Source organism: Macaca fascicularis, chromosome 8 (assembly GCF_037993035.2).
Source record: "Macaca fascicularis isolate 582-1 chromosome 8, T2T-MFA8v1.1".
Taxonomy (NCBI): domain Eukaryota; kingdom Metazoa; phylum Chordata; class Mammalia; order Primates; family Cercopithecidae; genus Macaca; species Macaca fascicularis.
Window position 1 is genome coordinate 26,084,422 of NC_088382.1, and position 14,657 is coordinate 26,099,078.

General features: G+C 53.8%; 1 protein-coding gene across 4 annotated transcripts in view; it reads left to right on the top strand.

Annotated features, from left to right (window-relative positions):
- Positions 1-269: 269 nt before the first annotated feature.
- The window catches only part of RHOBTB2 (Rho related BTB domain containing 2), a 33,580-nt gene continuing 19,192 nt past the window's right edge, over positions 270-14,657 (top strand). The window contains exons 1-3 of one of the 4 annotated variants that reach the window (XM_065518986.1): positions 270-460; positions 574-645; positions 7,628-7,706. In XM_065518986.1, the coding sequence (XP_065375058.1) occupies positions 7,651-7,706 (56 nt within the window). In that variant the 5' untranslated portion in view covers positions 270-460; positions 574-645; positions 7,628-7,650. Of the gene's footprint in view, positions 461-573; positions 646-7,627; positions 7,707-10,134; positions 10,459-13,045; positions 13,471-14,415; positions 14,560-14,657 lie in introns of those variants that run through there. The other 3 variants (XM_065518988.1, XM_065518987.1, XM_045398032.2) reach the window with 3 other exon arrangements.

A 14,657-nucleotide genomic window follows, 5' to 3' on the forward strand; every position in this document is an offset into this window, starting at 1 on the left:
AAGCAGGAACAAAGCCTCCTCCCATCAACCAGCAACCACCTGTACCTTACTTCTTCATGGCCTTCCCTCTCCCCAGTTCCACGGCCTCTAGCTCAGGTAGCCGGAATTAATTACCGGTGGGGTTGAAGCCATAGCTTGTTCCCTGGCTGTAGGCCAGGCTCTCAAGATATGCGTCAGAAAGGCCAGTGAGTGAAATTCCAAAGCAGTGTGAGTCACCAGGGGCTGAGAAGGATAGGTCAGGACAAAAAGAGCAGGAGGTGGACCAAAACAGTGCCCTGAGGGCCAGGGGCTGGGCCAGGCAACAAGAATGCTCAACTGGCCAAAGATGGGGAACAGGGCCTCCGGTCTAGGTGGTTTGTCTCTGGGCTCTGCACAGCCCTGGAGGGGAAAAAAAGCCTCTGGCCCAGGGTTTATCTCTGGGCTCTGCACAGCCCTGGAGGACGAGGGAACTAGCCAGCAGGTCGGTCCCCTGGTCACACCCCTGGATGCAGGAATCATCTCCCTCATCTGCCTTCCCATAAGCTGGCCTTTGGATCCCAGCCCTTAAAACCCTTGTGTTGTTTCTTCCTGCAGACCTGGTCCAGAACACTGCTTCAGGACAGGGAGTAGTGACAGGCCAGCGGAGCCCCAGAGGCAAGGCGGCAGGTAAGTCTATAATCCTTCAGCCCTTGCTCTGTGCCCAGGGTAAAGAGAGGAATCTCCAAGCCCTGGCTTCTCTAACCTGGCTTCACCTGGTCACTCACAGCACTGCACAATTTCCAGTTCTCAGGATCAGATTTCTTCTAAAGGAGGGGTGTGTGAAGGGAGCATGAGGGGTAGGTGCGATCAGCAGTCAAGCATCTTCCCCATCAAGGTGCAGCGGCCCCTGGACTGTGGCCCAGCAGCAACCTGTGGCAGCCAGATCTGGGGCAGGAGGTGGAGGGCAGGAGGCGGAGGGCATGACCGTCATGAGGGTGTCCAGGGGAAGTGTCCACAGTCGCCATGTGCCAGCAGCAGGCCTGGATGCCACTCTCTCCTTGTGACCCTGGCCAGGACCGAAGGGAAGGCCCCTGAGATCAAGTAGATGACACTGCACCCAACCCCCCCACAACCCATTGAATCCTATCCATCTAGACGGGCCACTGGCCAAGAGGAGCACAGGAACAGCTTGTGATAAAGGGCCACCTCGGCCTTCTTGCCCACTCTAGCTCCTGCCCCTCCCCAACTGAAGGCTGCTTTCCATCACCTCTGTTGTCCTGTTGCTCCTTCCTCTCCTTTTTTTTTTTTTTTTTTTTTTTTTTGAGATGGAGTCTCACTCTGTCACCCAGGCTGGAGAGCAATGGCATGATCTCGGCTCACTGCAACCTCCGCCTCCCGGGTTCAAGCGATTCTCCTGCCTCAGCCTCCCAAGTAGCTGGGATTATAGAGGCCCGCCACCATGCCCGGCTAATTTTTTTGTATTTTTAGTAGAGACGGGGTTTCACCATGTTGGCCAGGCTGGTTTCGAACTCCTGACCTCAAGTGACCTGCCCACATCAGCCTCCCAAAGTACTGGGATTATAGGCATGAGCCACCACACCTGACCCCCTTCCCTCTTTTCTTACTACTCACCACCATGTCCTGGGTAGCCCATTCACGGCTCCACCCCACTCTGGGAGCTCCCCATCCTTTAGGCAGCAGGATCCGTTTATCAAGAGAAACTGAGCAGCATCCCTAATCCTCGCCCTCTCTTGCCCTCAGCCCCCCAAATTTTGTTCCTTTCTGTAGCCACACTTGGCCAGGAGATCTCAGGCTTACTGTAGAAATTCCTTCCAGGGCAACAGAGACCCCCAACCACTCCCCCACCCACAACCCAACCAGACTGCTGTCACTTCCTCGCAAAGCAGTAGCTGAATGTGTCACCCTAGCTTTTGGAAGGGTTGGGGCTGAGACAGATGCTAGCTAGGCTATGATAACTCAGACAAGGGGCTGAGGCTGAGAGATGGGCATCCCAGGCACCAACACAGGTGGAGAAGGGCACAGGCTCTGCAGAAGTGGCAGCTCGGCTGATTTGGGCCCTCTCACCTCACCATGTAAGGATCTTCTTGGCCCTGGCTGTAAGTTAAAGAACTTTGTATCTTCTCCCTCTTCCCCGACCTCTAGGGCATATTTCTTCATCTGCAACGGCTAAGACCTGTCAGTTCCTCTGATGGCCATCTCTATCAATACATGCATACTTTCCCTCAATTGAGTTAAAAGTCACATGCCTTGAAGCAAGAAAACATTTCTACTTTCTCTTTTTTGAGACTGAGTCTTGTTGTGTCGCCCAGGCTGGAATGCAGTGGCACTATCTTGGCTCACTGCAGCCTCTGCCTCCTGAGTTCAAGCAGTTCTCCTGCCTCAGCCTCCCAAGTAGCTGGGATTACAGGTGCGTGCCACCATGCCCGGGTAGTTGTTGTGTTTTTAGTAGAGACAGGTTTCATCATGTTGGCCAGGTTGGTCTTGAGTTCCTGACCTCAAGCAATCCACCAGCCTTGGTCTCCCAAGTGTTGAGATTAGAGGCGTGAGCCATGCATCCGGCCACATTTCCACATTCTTAACTCCCTACTGGGCAAGGATTGTCCCCTGGGGTGCTTGTGGGTGGGGTAGGGCTCCAGGTCTAGTGTCAGCTGAGCCATTCCTGCCTCTCTGTTCTGTCTCCCTAACATGTCTTAGGCTAACATCACACAAGCAGAATTTCAGAACTTGAGGATCATTTAAGGAAACTGCCTAGGTTCAGGCAAGCAAAAGGAAACTGAAAGCCACAGGTAAAATCTGGCATCAGAACCATAGCACTGGGGCCTGACGCAACTGCCAACTAGCCGTGACTTTGCGTAGGCCTCGGTTTGCTCATCTGTAAGATAAAGAGGGTGATTTTGACATAAATTAAGAATAATGTGCTAGGGCACGAGGCCTCAGGGCTGTGCTGTGCGTCTGTCTCCCCGAGAGAATCTGAGCCAGCTGCCTGGTGAGAACCCCCACCCTGCCTGCTTGCTTTGCAGCCCTGGCAAGTCACATCCCCTCTCGGAGCTCCATTTCCTTCTCTGCCAAATGGGGATAAGAATAGTTCCTCCATCTCATAGGATTGTTTTGAAATTTAAATGAAGTAGTACATGCAGCACAATCCCGGGCATGTAATAAACACTCAGTAAGTTATTATTAGTATTATTATTATTAAACGTAGGCTCCTTGACGACATGATAGCATATCATCATTTTATCATCCTCACCATCTCTTGCACAGGGTGTGGCACTAGCAAGAGCTTAACATGCATTTGATAAATGAAAAAAAAGAAAGGATAAATGAAGGAAGGACAAAACAAGTCTCATATTTTTCAGAGAAAAGGGGGACCCAGGTTAAGCAAAGGGACTTGGGGTGCTGCACAGGTAGTTCAGGTGTATTCTGTTCCGGAAGGGCTGCTGGTGCCCCTGTGCCACCTTTGCCCTCCACACCCCCACCACCCCACCTTGCAGGCCTGCAGCTGGGAGGCAGCCTGCAGGCAGGACATCTTGGTTGGACCTTGGACTTGACACCTCCTAGCCCCCGGCTCCCTGGGCCTCAGTTCTGCATCTGTGAAGGGGTGGCCACTGTGAGGCTTTGCAGAGGTGGCAGTGCGTCAGTCCACTTAGGGAGACTCTCTTCTCCAGCCAGGCCTCCACCAGCAGCTCAGGCTCCGGGGCTCTCTGTTGGTGCCTCCCAGAAGGAGAAGGAAGAGAGGGTGGGTTGGGAGGAAGATTATGTGACCCAGAGTGAATGTTTCCAGGCATGTGGTAAGCCACAGACAACCAGAAGGTTGAGGCGTATATTTAGTGGCCTTTGAGGCACCCTGAACCGTGTGTCCAATGGGTGGTACCGCCCTGCTGCTCAGCCCAGGCCCCGCATCCCAGGCCATCTGGGGTCCAGCCTGTTCCACCGAAAGCTTCCAACTCAGCGCCGGCTTCTTGCCTCTCCAGTCCCTGCGTCGTCTGCCTATGGTCTGGCCTGCTTGCCTGCCTCCCCCGACCTCAATTCATCCCTTGCGGAGAGGTCAGAGACTGTGTGTGGGGGGGAATAGCCATGTCCTGTGGAGCAATGCTTTGGCTGTGACAAGTCAGAGTGGACTCTCGGTTTTCTCCACTCAAGCCCTTTCCTTCTTCTTAGCTTAAAAATTCTCACTCTGGGAGGGGGTGGGATTCCCCTGGGTGAGCTCAAAGGTAGCTGCTAAAACTTGGGCTGATGGGAGCCTGAGAGAGGGTTGTGGGTCCGGAGAAGGCCAAAGCAAAGCAGCTGCCCTGTGGGCTTCTCGTCACTGTCACCACCTCCGGAAACTTCTGGCCAGCTTTCCCTGCCCTCGTCCATCCAGGGCCCATCCAGGCTTGAATACTTCCCACCAGGGCCCCTGGGATCCTGGCCGTCCCAGCCTGCTAATTTGTAAGCCGTCCAAGCCAGGGCCACGTGCATTTATTTTTATAGAAATCTCTGCTCAGGAAGTGGGGAAAGGATAGGACAGATAAACAAAAGGGAGGAGAAGTGAGGAGGAAAGGAGGAGAAAAGAGGGACCTGTGGAGATGGGCTGGAGGGTCTTTGATGGTTGAATGAGTCTGGTGGAAAACACAGAGTCCTGGACAGTTGAGGGCATTCACTTCTCTCAGCTAGAAAAAGTCAGGGCCAGAGACTCCTCAGGTATCATCCAGGTCAATGACCCGTTTTCCTGAAGACCCCGTGGGGACAGGGACTCAGCTCCTGACTCCACTCCACGGCTTTTACACCATTCTCTGACTTGCATTGTCATTTGGGGGTCCATGTACCAAGAAGGCAGAGGGTAAGGGGGATGGCTGGGCAGGGTCCAGCCTGGAACTCTGCAAGAGGAGCTCAGAGAACCACAGCCCTTCCCAGATGGCCCCTGGCAATCCTCTAACCTGGGTCAAAAGCAGCTACAACCCTAAATTCCTGCCTAGTTACTGACATCCAGCAATGCCCAAGGGAAGGGTCAAAGTTCAGGATTAGTTGACCTTGATAAGAACGCTGACTTCCAAGTGTTTACTACACAGATTCCGCACCCCCAGTCAGACAGCCTAATTGCAACCAGCCTCATTGCAATGTGATCATGTTTTTAAGCAGCCTGTTCTGTTCCACGCACTCCTTTATCTGGAAGCAGTAAACAAGAATACACACGCTCAGTGGACCACCTCTGCAGGTCAACAAATAACTTTCTCATCCCTGACATCAACTGTTATCCCTGTGAGCAGAACCAACTATCAAAGGAGAGAGATGGGTCAGAGGAGAAGAGACAGGGGGCTCCTGGACACATACGTCCCCTGCCCCCTCTAAATACTGCAGCCACATGGAAACCCGTGGCGAACAGTTGGGGCTTTTTATAATCTTTATTTGTTAACAGTTCAGGCTATTTTTTTTTCCATGCTGCAAGAGATGCTAATGCCTCATGAAAAAGTTGTGAAAAAAAAAAAAAACAAGTTTATTTTGGGGTGATCAGCCTCCTCAGAGCTTCTCACTCGCAGCTCTGCAGGGCTTAAGGAATGAGGCCTGCCCTCTCTCCGGAGGTCTGCAGCTTGGCCAAGCAGAAGGATTCTTAGACCCGGAAGCCCTGGCTGTAGTTTGCATTTTTGTCTCCCTCTTGTACCTTCTCTGCCAAGAAAACAGGGTAGAAATCACAGGATCTAGCTTCTTTCTGTTGCAGGCCTGCCTGATGGTGGCTTCCAGGCCCTGCCCTGCGATATCACCATCCCAGGGGACTTGGAGTGGATCAACAATCATTGATATATATCATGCATTTCCTTTGTGTGCAGTGTTTCATGGTATTAAGGGTGGTACTTGGAGCTTTTGAAAGACAAAAACCAATGCCCCAATTTCTTTACTGAAGCCAGAGATGCTTCAGAGATGCAATAAATGTTTCATGGAGGCCTTGCACAGCCGTGACTTCCTGGGAGGCAGGGCCAGGGTAGGGAGGATTGGGGGAACGGGCACAGGGGTCTGTATGCCCACACTTCTGCCAGCAGGGACTAGGCATAGCCTGGCCAGACCGGACTGGAAGTGGATTCTTCAGGTCCTGCTTGGAGCAGCTCTGCCAGCTGCACGATGTGACTGTAGGATGGCTGCAAGAAGAGGCTGGCCAGCCGGGAGGACCCCACTGTCAGAACTCTGACTGGTGCTCCCTGTTCTGGGCTTCATTTTTCTGGGAGACCCACAGGCCACTAAAGCCATGGTGTGCATGGGATTTTTCCTCTTTTCTTTCTTTTTTTGAAGGGGGAATGGGTTCTTGCTCTGTCACCCAAGCTGCAGTATGGCGGTACGATCATAGTGCACTGCAGCCTTGAACTCCTGGGCTCAAGTTATCCTTCCGCCTCAGCCTCCAGAGTAGCTGGGACTACAGGTGTGCACCATGGCGTCCGGTTCTACATGGGAGTTTTTGACCTTGGGAGATTAGACCCTTACCCTCCATGCTGTCTGCCCTCCACACACGACCCAGATGGCAGAGACACAAATGGGAGGTGGCTCCCCCTTTACCCAGGGCATGGGGCTTAGGTCTGCGAGGGGGAGCAGGCAGAAGTGGAGAAGGAGTTAGAAGGGTCTCAGTGCTAGAAGGTACAGGAAGAAGGTCATGTAGCCACCCATGTCTTCAGGTAAGGGATAATGTGATCTCCCCAATGGGAGACCAGAGAGATTAAGGCTCCTGCCCAAAGTCACACAGACACTTCCAAGGTTGGCACCAAGTTCAATGGTTGCTCCTCCTCCTTGGTTTCTTTTCACTCCTGGGAGCTTCCTCTTCTCTTGGCTTCTCTGGCTTCCCTGCCCCTGAAGGGTCGTGGCAGAAGTGCCCCTCCATCCTCCCTGAACCATACAGTGCCAACAGCCTCCCGAGCTGTCTGCCTGGCATCTCTAATCTCTTCCTTGATCACTTCCAATCTCTCCTGAAATTCTAGACTTTTCTTTGGCTAAACTGGTCCCAAGACTGTGACTGACCATTTAAAGAAACTGAAGGTGGGGACGATTGCAGAATTAGATTCTCTTTCTGTCTCTTACCATGTGTTTAATCCTCACTCTCTCTCCAAAAAATACCTCCTCCTTCCATTCTCAGCCATGCTGGCCATCAGCTGGTCTTTTTCTGAGTCTCAATTTGGGTCAGGAGATGTTTCAATGAAAAGAATGACCAAGAAAATATAGACCTTCCATACTAGGCACCCACAGAGGATATCAGGGCCAGAATGAGTCTTGGAGGTCACCTGATCTGGCCCTCATCCATGAGAAAGTGAGGCCCAGAGAGGGGAGGAAATTGTCCAGTGTCAAGCAGCTTCGTACAGGCAGAATCCAGGCCTCTGATGCACGACTGACTGCTCTTTTCCAAATCGCCAAACCAGCTCAGAATCCGCAAATGCCTGAGGCGCATGATGCACAAGGACCCCAGTTTTGGCCTCTCATCTAGTCCCTTGACTCCCTGGGATGACCTCGGTCTTGGCCCCCAGGCTGGGGTCTCACCCCCCGCTGGGCCCAGACAGCAGGGGCCGCTCTCTTGTCTTGAGCAGGGCCCTCTATCTGAGCTGAGCGACCTTGGAGTAATTCCCAGTGTGCTCATTCCCTTTCTCCCCTCTGTCTCCCCTGCCCCGCCCCATCCACTCCTGTCCCTCACAACCAGGAGCCTGCAGGGAACATAGAGCAATGCAAGCCTGGAGAAAAGGCCCAGATGGCCCCCGGAAGACCCCTTCGGACAGCATGTGAGTAGATACTGTGTACTGTGCTCTCCCTTCCCAAACATTGATTCATCCATCGAGCATTTATTAAACATCTCCCAAATTGTTTATTGAAGCACTAGACTGCAGGCACTAGACTAGCATTAAAAAAATACCTTTTTTGGCCGGGCGCGGTGGCTCACGCCTGTAATCCCAGCACTTTGGGAGGCCGAGGCGGGCGGATCACAAGGTCAGGAGATCGAGACCATGGTGAAACCCCGTCTCTACTAAAAATACAAAAAATTAGCCGGGCGCGGTTGTGGGCGCCTGTAGTCCCAGCTACTCGGGAGGCTGAGGCAGGAGAATGGCGTGAACCGGGAGGCGGAGCTTGCAGTGAGCCGAGATCGCGCCACTGCACTCCAGCCTGGGCGACAGAGCGAGACTCCGTCTCAAAAAAAAAAAAAAAAAATACCTTTTTTTTTTTTTTTTTTTGAGACAGAGTCTTACTCTTCACCCACTACACTGGAGTGCTGGAGTGCAGTGGCACGATCTCGGCTCACTACAACCTCTGCCTCCCAGGTTCAAGCGAGTCTCCTGCCTCAGCCTCCTGAGTAGCTGGGATTACAGGCACACGCCACCATGCCCAGCTAATTTTTGTATTTTTAGTAGAAAGAGGGTTTCATTTTGTTGGCCAGGCTGGTCTCAAACTCCTGACCTCAGGTGATCCACCTGCCTTGGCCTCCCAAAGTGCTGGAATTACAGCCGTGAGCCACCAGGCCAGGTTCAAAATACCTTTTTGAATAAGCATTATCCTTTTCAAAAAATTTTAAAAAAATTTAATAGAGACAGGATCTTATTATATTGCCCTGCTGGTCTCCAACTCCTGGGCTCAAGCTGTTCTCCCACCTCAGCCTCCCAAAGTGCTGAGATTACAGGCATGGGCCACCGCACTCGGCCTGAACAAGCATTATAGTGTTGCTTCCTGGCCTGTGAGCAGGAACCTTATCTGAGGAAAGAGAAACCTCCATCCTGGCTCTTAGGAAAGCTCCCCTGCCAGCCCCAGGGAGTTCTCAGTACGATCTAGGAGACAGAAAAACCCAATGATAGATTGGTGTGATTGATATTATTAGGGGAGCACAGGGGAAGAACAGGAAACTTACACTTTGTCAAGTGTAAGAAAGTATTCATGGAAGGCTTCCTGGAGGAAGTGATATCTAGGCTGAGACTTGAAAGATGAGTACACATTTATCTGGTGAAAGGAGTAGAAACAGAAAGAGTGTTCAGGCTGAGGAAACTGCTTGTGCAAAGTCCCAGAAGCTTCCTGTATCTTTGTGGGGACCCGATGGTGTCCGTTAAGCCCCGGACAGGGAAGCCGAGAGACTCTAGGCTTTCCAGATTCAGTTCCTTCACCCTGCTAGGGCTCTGCATCTTGAAATGCCTCTACTTTTGCTCATGGCTGGTTCTGAACTTTGTCCCAGCTGCAGGGTAGAGACAACACGTGCCCCAGCCTGCACATGGCAGGGGGTGGGGGGCGGAGCTCATGTCACAAGGCCCATGGGCTGGGCTCCGCAGAGGCTCTAGTGTTCCAAGACAGGGGTGCCATGAAAGCGTGGTTAGTACCCTGCAAAATGTTGAAGGGTAAAGCTGCCTGTGAAGCAAAGGGAAGGTGCAGGTTGGAGGAGGGGCTGAGCCAGGGGGTCTGCATTGGGCTGGCACTGGGGAGGGGCCTTCAGAGCCACAGGGAGAGCAACGCTGGTGGGACTGGCTGGGGAGCCTGCTGCGTGTGCGCTTTCCTAAGAGCCAGAATGGAGCTTTCTCTTTCCCCAAATAAGCCTCCTGTTCACAGGCAGGCATCTGCCCGGCTTCAGGAAAACAGCAGCCGCGTGACGGCCTGGAGGAGGGTGGTGTGGGGAGGCATGAAGGGGGTGCCTTCTGGGGACAGGTTCCAGGGGTTTATGTCACTGGGGAGGTGGGTCACAGAGGGATTTGGTGAGGGAAAAGATGCTGGGGTTGGGCAGGGGCAGGAGATTGTAGAATGGAACTTGACTCCATGCTGCCAGGAAGCCCTCGGGCTACAGCCACGTGGCTGGGCACGTGGCAGGACATTGCCAGACCCACCAGCAGAAGCAGGCTTGGGAAGCCAGGGATGGTGGGAATCAGTGCTCAGGCTCAACTGCTCCTTGGAATTACACCAGTGTTTCCAAGCTGCAGCAAATGGGCAGAGAGGGCTGGTGTGTGTGTGTGTGTGTGTGTGTGTGTGTGTGTGTGTGTGTGTGTGTGTGTGTGTGTCTGTGTATGTAACAGAATGGAGAAGGCAGAGAAAGAAAGGCCAGAAGCTTTTGTCTCCCACCCAGGCCTGCCTTGAGAAGTCACCTGAATCGAGGAAAATGGATTCCTCAGGGCCTTGGGTGGGAGGGCGCAGTGAGGAGAGTGGGAGGCTTCCTGTGCTGTGAGACGCTGCTGCCTGCTGGGTGCTAACAGCTGGGGACAGGGATGGGCATGAGAGGGCCCAACAGCTCCTTGCTTGCTGGTGGGGAAGCCTGGCCTCTGGGAATGGTCCTGTTTTCCAGGATTTGGCATTGGAGAGCTGGACAAAGATGAAGGGACATGGCAAATCCTTGGCTGGGGTGCCAGGGGCTGGAGGCTGTATTGAGTAGCAGGAGTGGAGGGCCCAGGGCAGTCCTGGCCAGGGCTGGCTGGGAAGAAGGCCTGGTTTTAGCCACAACTGGGGCACAGGCCGACGGCTGGAGCTTGCTGGTGGTCTGCCCCTTGCACAGCGGGGAAAACGCTGCCGTCTGTGAGTAGTGAACCGCGGGAGCTCCTCGCAGGCTGCTGGCCTGGAAGAGGTCTGCGGAGGTCACCAGACAGCCTAGGGTGGGACATGGATGGGGCGGCTTGACAGTGACAAGGGGCTGCAGAGGACGGGCTGGGGGGCACTGGTTGGAGGAGGTGGGGACTTGGAGGAACTCTGATGATAAGAGGGGACTGAGTGGGCCGCCAACCATGACAGCTGAGAGATGAAATGATGGGGAAGGACTTTGGTTTGAAGAAAGGCTGAAAGAGGGAACTGCGTGCAAAAAGCAGGGCTGGGAATTGAGGAAACCTCCCCAGCAAAGCTCCTGCCTCTGCCTGAAACAGTTCACTGAGGGTAAGCAGGGCGGGAGCTGTGGGGGTGCAATTTCATTTGACACCCACATTTTTGTCTAAGACCCTTCCCCTGCAATCAACACTACACCTTGGAATTCGCACAGTCCAGCCTGGTTGAGGCTTCCAGGCTGAGCAGGCTTTTTCTCCCAAGGCAGAAAGGGCATTGGCTCCAGCTTACAGGCTGAGCAGCCACCCTCTCCTGCTTCATGACTTTGGGTGGGAGGGAGTTCTGTCTTCCTATTCCTTGCTCCACCGGGGCTATGCCTCCTGCCAGGACAGGTGAAAGGTGATGTCAACTGACATCTGGCACTCAGCTGGTCTCTGGAGGTAGGTGGAGGGAAAAGGGTGTCTGTGAGAGAGACCCTGGCCTGCCGTGGGAACCATGCAGAGAGCTCATGTTACGATTTTCTCTGGCGCAGGGGCTCTCTTTGGCACACAGAAGATGCGGTAAGGCTCTTTAATGCCAAACATGTGGAGGAAGAACATATGTGAGCACGGTTTAGTTTCTCTCCTAAATATGTATTCAGATAAGTACTTTCTGGTTTATGGAGGGTGATTTCTAACCAGAAATGAGAAGCAAGTAGCCCTGTCAGTCGTTGTGAACCTCTTGGCTAGCTCTGGGTAGATGCAGAAAGGGGTGGAAGCAGCATCCTCCAACGATCGAGCACTTCCTGTACATTGACCAGGTAGGTAGGCACGTTGATCACAAACACCTTGATGGACAGCTTCCAAGTATATGTATTCACAGATGAGAAGCATGCTTCAGACAATACAAAATTCATTTTTAACCCGGCTTTCTTTTGGCAGTCAATTTCTCTTCCTAATCATATTTTGCATAAACTAATATTAGAGTGGATTTGCATTTTCAGAGCACAAGATGGAGGAGTGGTGGAGGCGGTTCAGGTAGGCGGCATGCCAGTCTGGGCTTCAAAAATTGTCCAGAGGTAACTGAGGAGTTGAATCAAACCAGACTGAGCTGACTACTGTAACACTAGCAGTCATGATCATCCTGGCTGGGTGCGGTGGCTCTCACCTATAATCCCAGTACTTTGGGAGGTCAAGGCAGGTAGATCACCCGAGGTCAGAAGTTCGAGACCAGCCTGGCCAAGGTGGTGAAACCCCTTCTCTACTAAAAATACAAAAATTAGCCGGGCATGGTGGCATGCACCTGTAGTCCCAGCTACTTGGGAGGCTGAGGCAGAATTGCTTGAACCCAGGAGGTGGAGGTTGCAGTGAGCCGAGATTGCATCACTGCACTCCAGCCTGGGCAACAGGGGGAGACTCCAAAAAAAAAAAAAAAAAAAAAAAATTATCCTGATGAAACCAGCCTTGAATATGGAAAGTGTCTTCTAAGGACCACTCAGGTTATAGATGTTATACCTTAGAATCTCTCTATTTTACAGAGGGGTAAATTGAGGCAGAGAACCCAAAGAAGGCTTAGGGACGATTTTCTAGGCTACTGTCTTCATGGTGTTTCTTTCAGAGATCAGCAGCTATTACTGAACTCCAGGAGGCAACAGGAGGGAGGTGGGATGGAGGTGGGGACCCGCTGAAGAAGGCCTAGTTGGGAGACAGGTAAGGTGGTACAGGTACCCACCCCACAACTCATTAAGGGCCATGGAGGGAGGAAGGCTCTCAAATGCCACGAAAATTCCCAAGGCAGCAGAGGGCTCGTATGGAACGCCGGTTCTTCATTCCTACCCACCCCCTGACTGCCCCTACTGTCGCCTCCCCATGGGCAAGTGGTGAGGACCTGGGTTTACAACCACACGTTCTCTTCCAACTAGCATCCCTTCCAGGGCGCACTAGGATGCCTCTCAGAGGTTCTTCCCTGCCTCCCGAAGGAAAGGGGAAAACCCCGTGGGCGTCCGGGGAGATTTTGCGCCTAGCCAGGTGGAGGGACCTGCACCACCCAGACCAGCGAGCCGAGACCCTCCTCGCGGCGTCCCTGCAGGAGGGGCGGAGGAGCGCGGGCGGCGGGCGGGAGCGGTGCGGAGGGGCGGGGTGTGCGGAGCGGCGGGGTCTGCGGAGCGTCCAATCCCCTTCTTCTCCAGCCCGCCCCCTCCCCGCCCCCCGAACGCTTTCCACCAACCGCGCGCAGCAGTGGGCGGGGCCCGTCACGGCCGTCGTCTTGGGTACGATTTTTTCTCCCCCCTTTTTTACCCTCCCTTTTTTTCCTTTTTTTTTTCGCCTATCCTTTTTTTGTGAATGAAAAAAGGAGGTCGCGAACGGTCCCCGGGACTGCAGCGCCAGGCGTCTTCGCGGCAGCGCCTTCGCCGCGGGCCCGGGCGCGTAGCGGCGGCGGCCTCGCCCCTCTCCCGGCGCCCCTGCGCGCCGCCCGCAGCCTCCGCAGCCCGGCTCCGCGCGCCGCCGTGACATTGGGCGCCCGGGGCGCGGGGCGATGCTGATCCGGAAGGGGCAGCGGCTGCAGTGCAGCGCGCGCGTCCGCTCCTGGGCCCACGTCCGGCCTGGGCTGCCCTGCCGGAGTTTCTGAGCGGCCGCGAGCCGGCCGGGAGGCTGGAGCCCAGCAGCCCCGCGGCGGCGCCGGCGTCGTCCCAACTTGCAGGCGCGGAGGGACCCTCGACATTTCACTAAAATGAGCGTGCTCAGCAGGAAAAGATGTGTTCCTCACGCTAGAAGCCACCCCGTCACATGTAGTGGTGTAAGTAGATGGCTGCTCGCGGTTATGGCGGGGTGGCCAGCAGCCCTTGCAGACGCGCCGCGTCGCCCTCCCGGCCCTGCTGCGCCCCTCGCTATGTTTCCTGGGCCCCGCTCTTCCCTGGGCTCTGGCTCTGGCAACTGGGTTCAGAGAGGCTGAAGACTAATCCTTTCCGGTGTTTCTAGGGAAAGGAAGATGACTCGATTGCCTCAGCGTGTCGTGCCCCTCCCCCTTCTCGATGTTTAACAAATTTTAAATTTCTATTTTGTGTGTGTGCAGAGTAGCGTGTCAGAAAAAAAGAAACACGGTCCAGAGTGGTGGAAGTGATTCTGTTAAGAAAACAAAAACAAAACAACAGTGGAACTGGGGTGTTTTGCTGGCGGTTCTGGAGCTGGTTCTTTGAACTCAACTCCATTGCAGTCTATGTAACTGAGTTCTGTGAAACTACTGGGGAGATCCTTGGCGGTGTTTGGTGATGTGTCCACATTTCAGGTTTGAGGGGGCTTATCCTGTGTTTAGGCTTGTATTTCTTTAATATGACCATTCAGGGTCCCTTTGGGCCTTGCTTTCTGTTGGATCTGCACGGGGCTCCTTGCAATGCCAGCGACCCCCGTGGGAGCCTCCCCGAATTCGGAGTCCACTCTCTCTTTGTTCTTCTCCTTCCAATTTTCCCTTCCAATCCATCTCCCTTGATTTTACCTTCATTTTCAGGATTTTCCTCGCTTTCCCATTTTGCAAGATGATGTGGGATATTGGTTGCTAGGAGACAAGCCAGGCTCCCAGGGAGATTCTGTTGTTTCCTTGACAACCAGACTAGGGCAGCCACAGATGAACAAGCCTCCTATCAGCTGTGGGAGGGAAAGGGGCCCTTTCTGAGCTCTGCAAAGAGTGTGTGTAGGGGTGTGGGGGTGGGACTGGGAGTGCACGAGGTTTGTAGCTAATTTCAGCACACCTTGGGTTTTGGTTTGCACCAAGTACAAAGAGCTGGGAGAGCGGTGGGCAGGAGGCTGTTTTTGGAGAGGGGCACAGGCATCATGGAACAGGGATGGAAGGAACACATACCAGTGACTTTGCGATTGTCATGGAAGAGGAGTGAGTTGGGGGTTGTGATGCCCAGGGCCGGGTGGTGAGGAGGTCATAGTTTATGGAGGTTGATTGAGTGGGGATGAGGCAATTGAGGGAGAGTCTGG